Source organism: Hylaeus volcanicus, chromosome 1 (genome assembly GCF_026283585.1).
Source record: "Hylaeus volcanicus isolate JK05 chromosome 1, UHH_iyHylVolc1.0_haploid, whole genome shotgun sequence".
Taxonomy (NCBI): domain Eukaryota; kingdom Metazoa; phylum Arthropoda; class Insecta; order Hymenoptera; family Colletidae; genus Hylaeus; species Hylaeus volcanicus.
Genome location: NC_071976.1, coordinates 33,794,263 through 33,813,085, shown reverse-complemented (window position 1 = coordinate 33,813,085; position 18,823 = coordinate 33,794,263). Strand labels below are relative to the sequence as shown.

At 35.6% G+C, this 18,823-nt stretch overlaps 1 protein-coding gene across 2 annotated transcripts in view; it reads right to left on the bottom strand.

The window, feature by feature from the left end:
• Nucleotides 1-18,823, bottom strand: part of LOC128872516 (uncharacterized) — a 219,769-nt gene that overhangs the window by 6,575 nt on the left and 194,371 nt on the right. For both annotated transcript variants that reach the window (XM_054115301.1, XM_054115308.1), the window contains exon 5: nucleotides 16,092-16,280. In XM_054115301.1, coding sequence (XP_053971276.1) covers nucleotides 16,092-16,280 — 189 coding nt within the window. The remainder of the gene's footprint in view (nucleotides 1-16,091; nucleotides 16,281-18,823) is intronic.

Here is an 18,823-nt window from a genome sequence, read left to right as displayed (position 1 = left end):
AAAAAAAAACAGTAAACGAAGCCTCGAGTATCGTTGTCAGAATTTTTGTCCAATAGTACTCTCGCTTGCGCAATGCGAAAACAAAGCTTATAAAGTTTTGTTTTCCAATAGAAATACTCGACCTAAAAAGAATTAACTCGTTGGAAATAAACGAAGAGAAGTATTGAACGCCGGGACACTCGATCTACTGTTGTGCTAGAAACAATTTTCGAATACACAGAGAATATTGAAAATTTGCCATCGTTTCCTCTTGCATGACGCGTTTTGAAATTCTGGATTCGTGTACGCGGTAAAAGCATAAATGTTATTTTTTAACGAATAAATAAATATTCTCGTTGGCTATCGCGCTTCCTATTTATATCGCTTTGTATTCATTTTCTACTAAATGTGACATACGAATGTACGTATTCCATGAAATGGTTAGAAACAAAAATTAAAAGTAAAACATGTAAAAACATTTTTTTGATAAATTCATCCTCTCATGAGATATTTAACCATTCCGCTTTAAACGAAACACCCTGTATACCACTCTATATGGCCATCACTCCATACAATACCAACAAAAATATTTATCGATATTACCAATAGTTTCCGAGACGAGTAACATAAAAAAAAAAAAAAAAAAAAAAAAAAAATACATGTCGAATCGAGTAACCTCCTCCTTCTTGAAGTCGGTTAAAAACAGCTTGTATCAGTTGACGTGGTCCACCTCGTATAAAGAACGAAGTATAGTCGAATTATTAAGATTCCGTTGTGTTAATGCGCTGCTTCACCAAAAAATTAAAAAAAGAAAGTAACGCGGCAAGCTACAGTAGCAGAGCTTAAATTAGTTATTTATCATTATTCTTTTTGAAAAATTATAGGCCGAACTAAGGATTCCTTACACGAATGTGTTTCTAAAGTGTTTCTTCTACATATTTTCCATCTATACAGAACGCTTCATTAAAATCGACAACACTTCATGTGCCCTCCTAGTCAACTACTACAGCAGCGAACTCTTTTTCTTCTTCCGGCCAATCACATACGTCTGATTATGTCCTCCTCCCTTGTTCCGGTCGTAATAGACGTAGAACAGGCCTGAAAGTGAATGCTTCTTTCCCCATTTCTTCGAACTTCCACTATTAGCAAGTTTTTTCTCATTTTCCAGTCATGCGAGCTGCTGCTGTGGCAACGGTAGCTAGTGGCGACGTAGTTGCTGGTCATTGCGAGGGAAACATTCCTAGGTAACATTCGACAACAAGGAGAACTTACTCATGAATCCGTTCGATGGTTCACGTCTACTTCTTGGTAACGATAAATTTGAAAATTATCATGATAGAATATCGAATAAGTTTTTCCAGATTTCTCAAATAAAAATTTCCGAATAGAAGAATCGATTCTTGAAATTCGTTGTACGTGTATAGTTTTTCAAACACTCACGGGAAAATAATTTTCAGAAAGCAACGCCAATGTTAAATGAAATATGTCTTCAACATTTTAAAGTTGACAGCACTTTAGACCGAATAGTTATTTAATAATAAGTGTCAACCCATTCACTGGCAACTTGTTAATTTGATAGAGATAAGAGTATATCGACTGAATTTCTTCAATACTGAAAAATAATGGCTCAAAGTTTTGCAGAAATTAAGTAGCCGAAAATTTTCAGGAGTTAACACTCGAGCAGTCTGCAGTTTCCAGGAGTATATTGAGTTATACGAATGTACGTGGTAAACCCAGATGCGGCGGCTAGACGCGAGCAATCAATTCGCATCAAACAGGAAGGATAATCAAATAACACGTTATTGGGTGCGGCCATAAAATTAAATATGAATTGAATTTCGTCCTCCTGCAACCGTTAATAACACTTCCAGCGGACTAACACTGAAACTCGTTACGAAATCCGCAATGACTAGCGGTTAAAAAGCTAATTAAATTGACATAAACACGATGTCAGTTTTCGGTAAACTCGATCAGAGTGTTCCTTGACGTTACTGTTACCATTTACGGAATAAATAAAATTGCATACGGAAATGTAACTGTATTATTAATTTGTAAATAGAGCACTCAAAGGACGGTTAACTTTGTGCTAGTAGAGAGAGAAAGCAAACACAATTGTAAATGAAAATAGATGACATTTGAAGATTTCAAGGTTCTTTCACCGCTATCTTCTCGATGAAAATTACATCGCAAGAATGTTTTACTGCTGTAATTTTAGTCAGTTGCTTTTTATGAGGTGACATTTCATGAAACTATTTATACGTACGAATAAGTGGATACATTTTATGTTTGAATGAATTTATTAGGTTGTCCGAAAAGTTTCTTTCGCTTTATTAATAAGTAATACATGCGCGATATTTTATGTTTTATGTTTTATTACTGAATTGTGCACGATTCATTTTGCTCCATTACTGTTACAACATGAATATCTACGAACTTAGATTGTCTATTTATATAAACACGACCACGTGAAATAATTGAGTGCAACTCGCGAAAGAAACTTTCGGGACAACCTAATACTTTGAATTGGCTTCAACAACTCTGAAAGTGGTACGTATGTATTTTGGCTAAAATATTTTATGAACGAATTAGGTGATGTAACGAACGTCATTCACGGCAGGAAACTTATGGTCTAGCCGTTCACTGCACAAATCGATTAACTCCACCAATTACATAAAAACTGTAACATTACCGACGATTGTTTTCCGGCGAATTCTTTTTCATTAATTTTATATACCGTTAGATAAAAGCTACATGTGTATTTACGCATTCTACAATATTTATTTGAATTTTTTAAAATTCTTTTGCAATGAAATCGATTTTATATCGATTTATAAATTTATTTTGATATAGAGCTTTCTCGCAATGCTAGCAATAAGGCGCCATCGCATACGCAACTTTGGAGTAACTTCGGACATATCGGTGCGTCGTTACGCTATCTGTCGCGCGTAAATCTGATATACTTGTCAAAGAGTTAAAAAGCACCCTGTATACCAAACATAAGGCTACAGCACTTCAATTCTTACAAAAGTTACAAAGTCGAGGTCGTTACTTTTCATTCAACTCGCGTATTTAAACTCATTTTTATCGTCCACCAAGCGTGGACCAACAACGCCGCCGATCAGTCATACGCTCATCTAAAAATTCGTCCAATTACGTAGCCGAGAAACCGCCCTCTCTCTTGGAAAATATTTTCTAAAGGTTCCACGACGGCGGACCGAGCCAGGACAGGTAAAACGGGTCCGTGGAATGCGACGAATGCTGGCCGTACAAAATTCAGCGAAATGAGACGAAAGTGTGCGTCATCTGACGAATAAATGCATCCACCATGGCGCGTTGGAGCGACGCGACCGCACGTCGCGCATTTCGGTAACGCGATCGTTCACCGGATACGTCGGTCGGGGATCGGCGCAAAAAGAACCCGTCTCTCGTTGGCCAGACCCCATGGCCTGTATGCACTTGCGGGCAACTGTATAACCGGCCCCATTATAAATCAAAGCTCGTTGGTTTGTCGGTTATCGCGGAACGGCCGCAAACAGATTGCGCGCGGCTCGCGACCACCGGCCGTGCGATCTGTTGTAATAAGGTATAATGCGGCGAGATTATCGGACGATAATTGCACGCAATCCGTTTAGACAAAGTGGTCGTCGATTGGTCGTTTCTATGGATGAAACGTTCGTTCGCGCGGGCTGTTTTGTGCGGCTGGGAATCGTTCGATAATGAATTACTGCCCCGCGTGACGGATCATCGGTCGCCAACATGGGTACACGGCTGGTGATTGGGTTTCCCACGGATTTTTGTTTTTTTTCGTGTTTCGGGAATTCTATGTATATACAATTCTTCTGTTTTTCCCCCTAGCGTTTTCTGAATTCCGAGGATTTTTTAAATAAAGGCGGTGGCTTGTAGTGCGCGTGCTGTGTTTGGTTTATTAATGTTAAAGCTTTATCTGCTTATTATTTTACGCAATAAATATGGGATTTCGTATGATCCGATGTCTAAATTATTCGTTCAGTTCTAAAAAAATTATTCAATCTTTTAACCTACTTTTCCCAGAGGTCTTCTGTATTCAAATTGTGTCCTTTGACGTGGACATAGGCCATTTACACAAAGTATCGAAACTAACGAATTTCATCAGAAATGTTACTCTTTCACTTGCCATTATGACAATTATCAGTTGACCCTCTACGTTCAGTACGTTTTTTGCGATAGAGAGAACGGAACACCACTTCGAGTTCCTCTATGTATATCGATAATTATATAATATATATCACTGTGACATTGTATTCTACTCGCGATCAAATATTATCATTGATACCATCGATACTGGACATTTCCGAAAGCAGCGAAAAATACAGGTCAAGCTAAAAATACGATACTCGTACAAAAACAACGGCTCTCGTAAACTCACTGTACTCGATTCGACGATCTCAAACGGCCAGTAAACGACTGATAAACAAACGAGAACACGACCCAGTATCCCGACCATTACTGGGTCGATTTATACGCGCACGTATCTGTTGCAAAATGGACAATCCCCTCGAAGCTGTACATCGAACTCGATAATCGAAACTGTTTTCTCTGAAATTATAACGTCGATTGTCAAATTCGACGTATACTTGCAGATTATTGAAATTAGCCCTTGTTCTGTCGCCAATTTAAATGCAACATAAGATCTCGATGGCAGTCTTGAGAAATCGAATGAAAGAAAATGTAACATTTGTTTAGTTGTTAATTTTAGATATTACCTGTACACAGTTCGGTCACATTTTAATATCATAATTTAGTAGTTGAATATACTTATGTGGTATAAAGGGGTAAATAGTTTTGTTGTAAGTGAAGTGGTTTGGAAGAGAGGCGAAGATTTAGCAGGCAAATTAATTTTTCGAATGGAATCTTATATATTTTTATCCGTAATAAAATAGCTTTTGTTTAAACAAATTCGTCTACCTATCATACATAGTCATTTATTATACCAGAATAGAAGGCCTTAAATTAGAGGTTGTATTTAAGGGGGGAAATACATGTAGAATTTTTTTAAATTACGAACAAATTTGTCTTCCATAAAATGGCAGTACATCTCAAGAATATAATCTCAAAATTTTTAAGTGAAATTCGAAGTCCTTCTGATGTCATACACTGTGAATATTTTCATTTTTTTTTTTTTTTTATAGCCTCATCTCATGAGATATTTAACCATTCCACTTTAAACGGAACATTCTATATATTCAGTAAAATAATACTTTTGACGAACTCGATATTGGGTTGTCCAGAAAGTTCGTGCCAATTTTGAAGAAACATTCGAAGACACGTTTGAATTTCGCTACATATTTATTGAATTATATATGTACCATTTTGTTCCACAATTTTTCCACCTTTTAAGGGATGTCCACATGTTATTTGTTTTCAACCATTCCGGTATATTCGGACCTGTACCGCCTACTAAAAATCGGCATGAACTTTCCAGACACCCCAATATCAACACGTATATCTGACCAAGTACATTTCCACAAAAGGCGATTATTAGTACAACAGTAGCCACCCACAAGATACTCAAAGCAGGTGGAGTTATCCACCTACTAATGTTCGCCAAATCACCGCGAGCACTTGTAGGAGCGACGCAAGTTTAAACTTCTACAATCGGGAGCCGTAATATCCGTGATTTCATTATAACTACCGTCGGCCAACTACTAACTACATATTAATTACTACATATTAATTCCATCAGAATTGCTATAGACCCATTAGCAGAGCACGGGGAGCACGTAGTTGAGATATTAAAAGGATCTCTTCAGGAAAAAGCGATCGTTCTACGGTAATCTGACGTTCGACTGCAACGTTACTCCGACAATTATTCACGTGTTATGCTTTCTATGCAGCCAGCTCCATTTACATTTCTCTTGGAGCGCCAGTCGAAAGGTTATTTCCATTTTCTTCCCGTTTCCGACTGGGTCTTCCGACTGCCGATCGAGAGGATTCGAGCAAGAGCAGCTAGGCAAAAAGAACGACCGAAAGAAGACAGAGAAATACGAGGAAACGCACGGCGAGGGGGGAGGTTGGCGAAAAGAGGGTTGGCTTGTACCTTCCCGATTTAATGGAGCGCGGCGACTTGATAACAGGCAACGGGGCATTGCAAGATTTATTAGCGTCTCGCGATGCGGATAATGTCTCACCTACTCGCCGAATAGAAGCAGGCTTTAGTATGGCTGAATTATTCGCGGGACGGAAATTAAGGCTGGAGGCCGGTTGTCTTTTAATCTGCGCCAAACGTTTCCTTCGTTTCGTGCCACTGCCTCGTCGTTAGTCCTTTGCCGAACGGCCGATCGATACCACCAGAAAATTCAATGATACACCGGTCCTATGCACGCACGAATCGCTGAAATACTCGGCGATCTGACCCTGTAAACGGTTCTACGTGAATTTTTCTTTTACAAACCGGTCCAAAACTGGCCGTTTCTCAGCATCTTCCTTCAATTCTAAAGGTAGCCGTTCACCGCGAATCGATTGATCAAGTATTTTTTGAGTTACGTTTCTCAACAAATTTTAAAAGTGTAGTTTCGAGAAAAACACGGTGAAAATTTTAATTACGCTATGTACGAGTACGTATTTGAGTGAAACCATTGTAACATCGAATTTTGATCATAGGATTTTCGATTATTGTATCGTAATGGAAGAACGATTGACGTCAATTTAATCTTTTTATTTTTTTAACATAAATGTTGAAATAAATTCACTCTTAACGAAGTCGAGTTCAATCGATTAAATTATGAATGCATTTTATCCGACAGCACACTTTTTCGCGTTGTTTGTCACGGTCTTTCGTTTGTCGGGTTCTTCCGATATTTCCGAGTTTTTCCCCAGTTCTACAAAGGAAACTTTTAATAAGGCCTGCATAGTTTTCTTTTTTCAAAGTTTTCCAAATCAAACCGAGCGGTAATGATTCGAACTTAAACAATGCCAGGAAAAGGAAACGCTAATTACCCAAATTCTCTTCCTTTTTTAATGTCACCGCAGCGGAGTGGAAAGTTCATTTCAGGTGTTCGATTAGAAGTTTCAAATATTTTCTAGAGTAAACTGTAAAACGAGTCCATTTCGAAATCGTTGAACTTTTTCTTTTACCACTCTTCTTGATAGTTAATATTTTACGTTACGTAAAGCAAATAAGCATTTGAAGCAAATCAATAATATTTATTTTCGGTGCCCATGACATTTTATCGAAACATTCTTGTATTCGAAAAGTTTAATTAGTATAAGATTGTTATCGTTTCACTACTTTATTATTTATTAGTTAAAAGATTTATTCGTTTTCGTTATTCCCTTTCGTTAATGTTTATAATCTCAACATTAATATAATACAAAGAGAAAATACTAACAGAGTAAATATAAACGTTATAATTCTAAAATATGCCAACATAATATTTACTTATATTCGAATTAAGTAAAGAAAATACGTCTAAAATGTTTGTTTCCATTTCGAACATAATGAATTTGTATCTCTCAATTTATTAACTGCAAACCAATAATAGAATAAAATTAATAACCAACGACAAGTTGTTCGTGCGTTTCCTTGAAATGAAAAGTAAATATTTATCAAAATCTATTTAGCTGTGAGTTAAATATTCCCTAACCAGAATTCAAATAATCACATTACGTGTCTGGTTGTATTCGTTTAACGAAGATTGAAACCCAGGACAATATTTATGCTGAAATAATTGAAGCTCCTGTTTCGGAAAATTTAATATCGATCAGAGAGAAATTGCTCTCGATTCAACTGTTAATACATGTCCCACGCGCAACAGTTTATCGTTTTTACTCAATTTTACTCACAGTTTCCAAATATGCAGGAGTGCGAAGCGTGTCAAAAGTTATAACAATATTATCAAATTTTCCAGTTCACCGAAACAATTTCATTTCGTTTAGCAGAACAACGATGTTTCCGAATGTTATTTTTTTGCGTTACCGAATATTCCTCAATCACTCTTAGATATTTAAATAATTTCGAAAATAGAATAACGAGTATTTTATGCGTAAAGAAAGCTTGCATTTATATTATTACATCATAAAATAACGGTAACGTTAATTTTTAAGCGTATGTAAGAGGTGGACAAGCTTCTTTTCGTTGACTTCCTCTCAGATTTTTATTGTTTAATTGACGTTACACTTCCCCATGTTTATTTACCTTCTAAAATGTTTGTAAACCGCGGTCGTAAATTCTGGAATATAGGTAGATGAATATAACCGCGGGTTAACGATATCATAAACTGAATATACTCGGTTGGATTCATCGCGTTCGATCGCGTAATAAAAACGAGGCCGTATTCCTGCACCCGTATCCACCCTCGCCTTCCTGCCCGTTCGTTTCGTTCCCTTTGTTCTTCAATTTTGTTTCAGGGCTTCAGTGGCGCGACAGATCGCGTCGTCGGCCTAAATAACTGCATCCCCGATAAATAAATAACCGACACTGTTCTCGAGCCAAAAATACGGCGGTCGAATTCATTGATCACGTTTTACTTAATGCTGACCCCGAGCCAGAGTTCGCTAAATCAACCTCTGGTCTAGTCGAATCACGCTGAAAAATTTCGTTTATCTGAATACACTCGCGTGGTAAATCCACAAATATAGCCGGAAAAAATATGTTTGCGTTGGAACAACGGGCACGCGAGATGATGTTCAATAAATTAAATAACAGTTTAATGCTGGAGCTGGAGTTTTGATTGTATTGAAAATGGTTCAGATATCAATAATGTAGAACTGTCGAAGAGGTCACCAGTAAAAAATAGAAAGTGTTCAGAATTCTGCTAAGTGAATTTTCGTGTCACCGCTGTCAATTACACATCTCGAGATGGAAATATTTTATTCCAGTAATGCGTGGCACATATCGAGCGGAAATAAAATTTCAATTTCAAGAAACAAGTAAAGTTTGTAATTAATGAATGTTTCTTTAAATAATTCCACTGATAGTTTATCTGTTACTTTTTATCTGCAAATAAAGAGCTATTTATTTACGTTTAGAGGAATTAGAAAAATTCTCATCACTCGTTGCATAAATATTAGCGATAATTTGTATTTGGAAGGGGCTTTTTCTCGCATCGAAAACGTTTTATCGTTATTATAATTTTATAATTACTATTAACGGCCATCGACTTTTAATAGTAATTTCGCATAGCGTAGCCGCGTTCTCGTAATTTTTCAACGAAGAATTGCGATCTTTGAATTAATATCGTTTGATAAGCCCCATGTATCATCCATTAATATTTGTCAAAACGATATTGGTGACCGTATATTTTCGAATGATCACCTATCACGGTGAAAAATGATCTGCGGTCGATCATACGTCGTATTTAACTCTGCCCAGTAAGTATTACAATGCACGTCGATGTTTTATTAATTGCTGCTGAGTCGAAGTGCAATGGATGGTTAACCGTCGCGTCATAAATTTCGAAAATAACCCCCGCCGCTATTTGCTGAAACAACTGACATCTATTTACTTTGCGAAACGCTGACATGCAGCATTTGCCGCTTTCACAGATACAGTACGACGAGAGAAAATACAATGCGATCCATAAGCGAGATAGCATATGTCACGTCCTTTAACGACGACATTTGATTAATAGCACTGATTTTCCATGTTCAAGTCCGCTTAGTCCTTGCTCGTCTTTGATTAAAACCACTAATTAATAGATATTTAATTTCTTTGGTATAATAGCGAAACAATAACAGAAAAAGAGAGAGAGAAGATAAAATAGTTGACAATCACCGTACTATTTTGTTCAAGAAAAGTATAGCTATTAATAAAGGAAGAATACCGTTCTTTGAATAAATATTTGGTAATTTTTTAGTTTAGAAACTTTATGGAAAATAAATGTTTATGCGATTACGTGATGATTCAAAATTTAAAAAAAAAAATACACTATACAGAGTTTCATTGGTGACATTATCTTATAATCGTTTACTAAACTTAAAAATTGTTTAACGAAACTAATTCCATCTATCACTTGGTTTTACTTAATGCTGTTTCCTTTTTAATAGTACCTCTTGCTTTTATTCTAATCTAATCTGTTGGTAATAGTAGGATTTATATATAATGTTTGGCAATCAATCTTAAACATATAATGCGAACACGTTACATAACAATGTTTATGCAATGGCAAGCACATAGAAGCATTTGCAAGAATCTCGCGCAATTTTTGAAAGAACATCGCAATGATACGAGCACAATTCTTATATTCAATTTCTAATGTATTTTTTTGTATAATCGGACAGCTATATATACATATAACTCTGCAGCAATAAGGTGTCGTTACTATACTTGGAATGAAAATCCAAAAATTGTTTAAAATTTTTAACATCTCTGCAAATCATTTAAAAATTTCAGATGTATTTTGAAGATTTTTCAGCCTATTATTTCTTCACCGAAAGTAATTTTTGAGCAGATCGAAAATGAAATTAGCGAAAGCTTAGCGGATGCAGAAACATCTTTCACCCATCAGGCAGTCTCTGTTCAAGCAAGAATAGTACTTTATTTCTCGTAATGAGTATTCATAATGAATATTTAATTAATGTTTTGAGTAGTGATCCCAAAACGTCATTTCCGACAAAATTGTACACAACTACTAAGAATTTGTTGAATATTAAACAAATAATTCTAACGTTTGAATTCGGAAAGTGAGTGAAACTAATCAAAACTTCTAAAAATTGGGATTTTAAAGATACCGAAAAATCGGAATAATGTGCGAAATACGAGTTGATTTTTATCGTTACTAATTTCTTGAGATATTTGCATTAAGTTATTCTGGTAAAATGAACTAGTTGTGAGATACTTGTGCATTACTTCTACCAACAGTTTATTCTTAATGTAATAAACTCCATGACGAATATTTCAAACGATCTATTTTGTTGAAATGTTATGTCTGTTCTCGAAAAGAGCTGTAGTTTCTCGACTCACAGCCTAAATACCGCAGAGAAAATAACGAATTTCGTTAGTTTTCTTAATTAAAAATACCAGCATTGTATTTTACAAATAAACAAAAAAAAAAAAGTTTGAAGACCTGTACCAGTAAACATTGGAATATTCAAAACGTTATTAGTAAATTGAATACAGATAAAAGGAACGATAGAATTCGAATTGAAAATGACGATTTTGACGAGAAAAATGACAGAATGAAATATTCCAGGAAATACATGTAATAGCGATCGCATCATCGGACATTCCATAAAACGCAACAGAAACGCCCGTGTTCCCGATCCAGTTGGAAAATTATCCGACGTGGTGAAATGATACGGCATCGCGATTTGCGTAATGTTCGAATACTGTTTTACGGATTATTATAACAATCGTTTCGAGAGTTTAAATGGATCGGTGTAGCCTCCCAATCTCGAAGTCCGTGTGCCTGACAACGAGAAATTTGTATCGGTTATTGAGTTAAATTCAATGAAAGTCCAGAATTATCATCGCGAAATCTACAAATAAAATGATTTATATGCATTTCATTAGGCGATGCATTACATGCTTTATTAATCGAATTTTTTTATGACGAATCGAAGCATTTTAAATAAAATGTTACAACTATTTAGAATGAATTAATAGATTGACAATTTAATAATTGACAATTTAAGTGTAAATGTATTCTAAGATCATTTAATTTACGTCATTTAATAATTAATTGTTTTATATAATAAATTTTACCTACAAACGATCTCTTTTTAAACGTTTTACAAGGCAAGTGATACGATACAGACGTAAAATAATACTTCTACGTTAAAATAGGTCATGTTTTATACAACATTTACTTTTTCCTTACGCAAAACGACAATTAACAATAGTTTACATTAAGATGAATTTTTACACCGAAAGTGTGTACGACGTGATTCCTGTTTGCACATTTTGAAACGAAATGGCTCCGAATGTGAAGGGTTAAGATGTTGATGCGACGTTAAAATTATAAAAAAAAAAAAAAAAAAGAATGACTAAATAATTAAACATTTGTGAGTGATCATTTTTCTAACTATATTTTCTATTTAGTTACAAAGAGAACATAGTTTTCCCTAAATAATTTAACGTTCCTGTAAATTTCTCCACCTGAATTGATTTTAAAATCTCAAGCTCGGCACAATGCACTGTTCGATACAACAATTAAATATTCTACATTCGTGGTGAATTTTCGTGTTCCAATTCTTTATAATTTCGTTGCGTCACTGCGTGTTTCTTTTTTAACCATTATGTACCATGTTTCTTATTTTTCCCTCTACTGTTTCATCAAAAATAGTATAGGCGAGTACGCAATACTGCCGCGCACGTGACATCAATTTCACGTGATTTTAGTTTTTTTTTTTTATTTGCATTCTGTGCACGGTATATCACCGGTAGCGAAATAAAGAACGCTTCGTCGGGTTGGAAATCTATTAGACACCTATCGCTGAGCTATTTTGTTCGAAACCTTAAACTGTGAACGGTAATATATTACTTCGTACACGGTAGCTTTCGCACGACTCTAATTTCCGGTTAAATTCTGCAGGAAATAATAAATTTTAAGATCGACCGGCGAGTTCGTATTTAGATCACCGCGACGTATGTGTGAAAAACGTTTTAAATACAAGACGGACTAGTGCGTACAGAGATTGGGTAATAATTCGAAGTCCAGTAAATATTTACAATCGCAAGATTGCCGTTGCAAGGCGCCGTTAGTCCTTTCAGTAGTAACGAAGTTTTACAAACGTATGCCATATTTATTATTAGATAATTATATTTTCAATTCAATATTATAGTAGTTTTTTGAATGTCGATTATTGGCAGAAAACGTAGAAGATATCTAAATTATAAAAATTCACTAGGAAGTACATTTAGTACATGGTTAGTCCATAAATTGAATGTTTTATTCGCGAATATATGAATATAAAAGTATTGATTACTTTTTTTCATATAAAATTGCATGTCACTTTATGTGTGGTCGTGAAAACTTTGAAAGGACGAATTTTCAAAACAACGGAAAAGCTTCTGTATGGTATTTGGACGACTGAAACATTTATTCCTCATATCGAATTTCTATTGTTAAATATTTTCTGTTCCAACAGAAAAATGTCAGAAGCCCATCATGGAGATATTATTAAAACATCGCGCATAAAATGTAACATTGTGTATAAGAGTTTCGAAAATAATTGTCATTTCCAAACATTTTTTAAGATTGATTATTAATCTGATGAAGTTTTGCAAAAATTTCAATTTGAATTATTCGATTATTCAATTTGAATTATACAATCAAATGTAAATTAATTTATAAAATCTGTAAATTAAATTGTGTGCACTGTATGAGTCTCTTTATGATTACATGGTTGGCTATGTGAATTTAAGTGAACGTAATATATTGTTACCGTAACGTTACAGTATTAAATTCGTTAACATGAATTTTAAATAATTGTGCTATTAATTTAAGCTCTCTAAAATAATTTGAACTTGTTGGTTATAAATAGAATGTGGATTTTTAGGCAAATTCATATTTTTACATCCTCGTAGATTTCCCCATATTTTTATTTTCCATAAATGCATAAAGTAAAAGATATTATTGACACAAAAATTGTTGATAGTACAATAAAATAGACGCGATTACCTTGAACTAGGAAGTTTATACTTGAACGTAGCGAATTCATTTTTGCCATTTTTTATATCTTTATCTACTCAGCTATCCTACTCTTGACCTGGTTGAAATGATACCAACGAAATATACCAATGTGCCTTATTAAAGATACGTTAACGTGCAAATACTAATAATTAAAAAATGTACGTCTCGGCAAAGTTAATATTAAAAATGCCTTGTGACGATAATCAATTTCATCTTTATATTTTCATGTAAGTACAGCACGGAAACCCAATCTCATACGTACACAGATGACGATCGTATAAGTACACTCGGCGTAAGGAAACCTGTTAGTATATACCGTGTATACATATAGTATAGCCTCAGGTGCACCAATTTCTGCGCGGCATTATCAACTCTCTGTTACGCTAAATTCTGAAGCATACTTGCTACGATTTCGGAAGCATAGCCGGGTAATAAACAATTAGAAGAGATAAGGAAACGTAACTGAAACTACCTAACAACTTATACGGTCCAACGAACTGCGTAATTCACGAAAGGAGTGTCCTATGAAGTTGTACTTTGAAGTTGGGAGTAGAATAAATTAACTATGATTGATAGAGTACGCGAGTACACAATGTAATGTTTCTAACTGCATTCTGAGAGTTATTACGAAACGGAATTGCTTTGAAAAGTAAAATGAAAATTCCGATGCTTTGCGCATCGAATAACAAAATTACACGACAGAAATTCGTTAAGAGTCCAATCGGTACGAAATGGAATTTATTTGGAACTCGTGAACAACTGTGATTATATTTAGAGAAAGACGCGATGTACACTGTAATAGTGTATAGAGGTAAAAATGTTTCTTCAGTGAAGCTAGAAAAGGAATAAATAGAAGAGAATTGATTGATTTAAGAAATAGTAAATGCGGCATGTACCGAATCCTCTTTAAATCCCGTTCTTTGAAGTGATTCTTATACGCCTCCATTTTTTTTTTTTAATTCCATGAACAGTAATTCCACTATTCAACATTATGTAATTCTTGTGTCATGTGTATGACTAATGGTCCAATAAAATTAATTTTATCCTGACTTTTTCGATTTCACTAATAGAAAAAAACAAATTAAATGTTCTATGTAAACGAACACGATGTTGCCTTGAGCTTTCATTGAGTTTAACCTACGTCCCCGTTAAATTAATATCGCGCAAAATTAATTAGTTGCCGCTTCGATAAATTAATACGCGACGGACTGTAAAACCGTACACGGTGTTTCTACGCCCCGTTCATTGCGTCATATTATATACAGTTTACGAGCAATAAACGCAGAGATGCATCCTTCATTCATTGGCTCGATCCGTCTGAAGGCATATCTTACAAGCTAATTAGTCGTAATGCTACTCAACTGGTGGCAAAGATAAATTAATGTCTTAAAACCAAGTTCCCGTTCTCCCTCCTACTTTTCATCATTTTTTTATTAACACGCCTGGTGTTGATTACGTGAAGACAAGGTGGATAATCTTGTTCAACAAATATCCTCTTCCTGGAACCTTTCTTCGTAAACTGTTCATTTCAAGAAAGAGGAATATCTTAAAAAAAAAAAAAAAAATAATACTTAAATAGTAATACTTAAGTTTCTCTAGACACGATAACTTCCAAGCCAATTATACGAAACTTTCGACTGTTATTTTACGTCTCTTCTGATTTTTTCCGTTTCATTTATTAAACGCTATTCGTCAATGATTGCGTGCATTTACATTGCTTTAATATGCAGTACAATAAAGTCTCAAGTTATTCCCACTTATATCCTTATGTATTGTCCTCTACGCTTATGTATTTGTATTTTAAATATCTTTTCCTCAATAATTTCTGTTTGTATATGAATTGATACGTATATAAACCTGTTTGTTTTCAATTAACCTTACGAGTTTGTATACAAATATTTAAAAATCATATACATCATACATACATTACATACCTATTTTATTTCGTCATATATTAAACTTCACCGTCATATCTCTTAAATTAATAATATAACAACAATTTCGTTTACGTCACAGTATAGAGCCCATTGTATCCTGCAATTTACATGTGAACAATATTTTCGTATCATCAATAGTTATTGCTTTAATTTTTCTTCGTCGCCACCGACTCACTCGGACATCGGTCGACGTGTTCAATAGTTATTGAAATATGCGTTTGTTAAACTTCAGCGTGGACAGGTATATCTACGAGTATAGGCTTTCCTCTCTTACCACTTGACCGCGTCTCTCCGGAGAAGAATCTATCTATCGAACCTCTAGAAGTCTTTGTACCTCGCTTTGAAGAGGATTCGACAATTCCAGAAAGTAACGAGATCAACCACACGTCCCATAGCAAATTTTCGCGCCTTTTAGGCAGGGCTCACTGTATGAGAAAGCCGGAGGGGGAACGGGTGGTCGACTGCCTGATGGCCGAACGAATAAACACCGACTAACGACTAGTGAACAGCACAACAAGATAAATGGGCAGTTTAAAGGTAAACGGATGTGCTTTTTGCGACTCACATGGGAAGCTGACCGGAGGATGACTCTGGGCATTGTGCGCGTTATGAAGGTGTCTCGGGGTCGCGACGCGTTGCCTGCAGAAGCACAAAACACCCGCCGTGACCAGGCCCGCTACGCTCAGGATCAGAAAAACGAGGGCGACCGCGAACCAGGTCGTCTGCATGCCCAGGATCGTCGACACCTCGGAGTCTGGAACAGAGAAGAAAACGGGAAAAGGAAAAACATTGTCAGCTGCGGTGGTCTTTCAACGCTTATCAGCAGGCGCCCGGTTTTTTGGCGATCTCGTGCATCGCGGTGCACCGTCGCGCGTACCTTCCTCGTGGAATTGAAAAATTAACGAGTGGTTGAAGAACGACGCGCCGTTTTTTCCTTCCGTCACTTGCAGAATGCATTGTTCGCCGTCTTTTTACTTCTTCGCGCGAAGCGTTTCTCGATTTTTACTCGATGGTGCCTGTCGCTGATTGAGAAGCGAGAGGATGTCGTTGCGGAGGTTATTAACTGCTGTTGTATCAAACATTTTTGTGATCTTATCTTTATGGAAAATATCCAACGTGAGCTCTTTAATTTCGTTGCGAATTATTAACCTTTCGACCGCGAAGAGCGTATCACCTGCATCTCTGAGTACAGTAAACGTAAATTAGCACTACTTGTATTCTGTAAGTCGAAACCTGTCTGGAGTACGGTACAAATTCAATTCATAAACGTGCACCCCATCAAAAGCCACACGAATTTGTTTCGTTGGTTGGTTCAATTATGGCATGCATAGCATAAGCTTTTTAACTGTTGCTATGATATAACGGTAGATCGTAGCGTTTCGTGCACGGAAATGGAACATTTGATTTGTTACGCAGTAAAATTTAATCTTGAGTTTGGGTAACGTTAAAACCGCGCAGTAGGTTTACAACCCCGGAAAGTAATATATTTGAACATTTTATATAATTCTGACACGATATAACGATTTCAGGACACTGGTGAAAATATCGTTGGTCTGCTAAAGAGGTCAGGTGTGCGGATGGCAAAAACTTCGTAACGACGATATTGGATGAGTACCTCAATTTGAATATGAAACTTAATAATTCATGCATAACGTTACGGTCTTGAGTACAATTCCAGTGGTCCGGATTAAATATTCAGTCATTTCGCTGGTATTGTATATTTTATTATATTTTATGTAAATCAATTATATTTCCAATACTTTATGAATACTTATTTACTGTAAAGCAAATGGAACATTTCATATAAACCTATGACCCATAAAATAATGTAAAGATATGAAAAAGAAAGCGAATTAGTGAGGTATAATATAACGAAGGCCAAATTTTAGAAGCTTACAGTTAGCGAAGTAAAGACAAAGAATTTATATAAAGACAAAGAATTTATATAAAGACTTTCTTCGGAAAGAAAGATTTCATTCTTTTTTTTTTTTTTTCATCGCGTGTTTTATCATGGAGGTGTATGCGCACAATGGCATCACGAAACTTTTGTTCCTTTACGATATTTAAACCAACTACTGAATGGACTGTTGGATAAGCGTTCCAGTGTTCTTTCTTCCGGCAGAGAAACTTTATTTAAATTCTTAGCTTTTAAATTTCTTAGCCTTTATTTGAATAGTTGCAAGTGTTTCACATTTCTCTATACTGCTTCACCAATTTGCCTTCATCTTAATAATTCTATAGTATTTCATGATTTGCGAACCCAAGAATAGTTTTGTCTATCTAAATATAACAGATATTAAGTGGAAAACTTTTGTAAATGCATGACCCGATAGCTTCCCAATTAATGAATGTCAATCTGTCCAACCATAAATGGAACTTCACGAGTTTGTTTTTAAGTAATACTATGACGGGACACTTAGACAACATCATCTTCTACCTTCAGTCGTCACCATGTGTGCTTTTATTTAAAATAAACATGTAGGATATGTTCTCTTGTCCAACTATGTAATTATTTTCTTCGATAAAAGTGGTATTGATGCGTTGTAAAAAATATTGTGATATACTTTAGAAGGATAATATTGGTTCGTCTCTCTTTGGAAAACTTACAGGTGCGATGGAGTATTGAAATTAATGAACGGTGGTGTATTTGGAAGAGCCTCTACTTCTTCAAGTAAATTAGCGTTAGAATTTAATCAAAGAAAAACTTGAATGATTATCGGGGCGCATATTTTTAAATCCTAATTTAAGAAACTGTTGAAAGTAATCCAAGAACGGCAAGACGGCGCAGAGAAACGCGTAGATCCCATAAATATACCACGAATGCTGGCAAGCGCAGTAATACATATTTGCAAGTTAAAATGTTATCTCGCACGAAGGATAATCTTGCCGCAACAGCGTTTTGCTTGAAACGCTCCAGGCTTTGCATAGTAATAGCATTTCTTTGATTCGTTTACTCCCGGGCAGCGCGTCGAAATAGATACCTTAATTTCACATCTCTAGAAATTGAAATTGGATTTGCATGTTATATTGCAGTCCGCTAGGAACTTTGAAAGTTTCCATGAAATTGCTAGTAACGATTAAACAAGGTACGCTAAGAGATTCATCGTCACACTTTGTCAGCTTGGAAAACAAAACAAAATACTATAGGAGTGTCTCTACGAAAACTAAGGCGCGGAGAGATTCGAACACCCACGATCTCCGAATCCACAGTCGACCGCTTTACCTACGCGACCAATCCCGTACCCTACGTTTCGTGTTCTTATTTGACTCCTTATTGTTGGGTATGGGAGGCGCGGA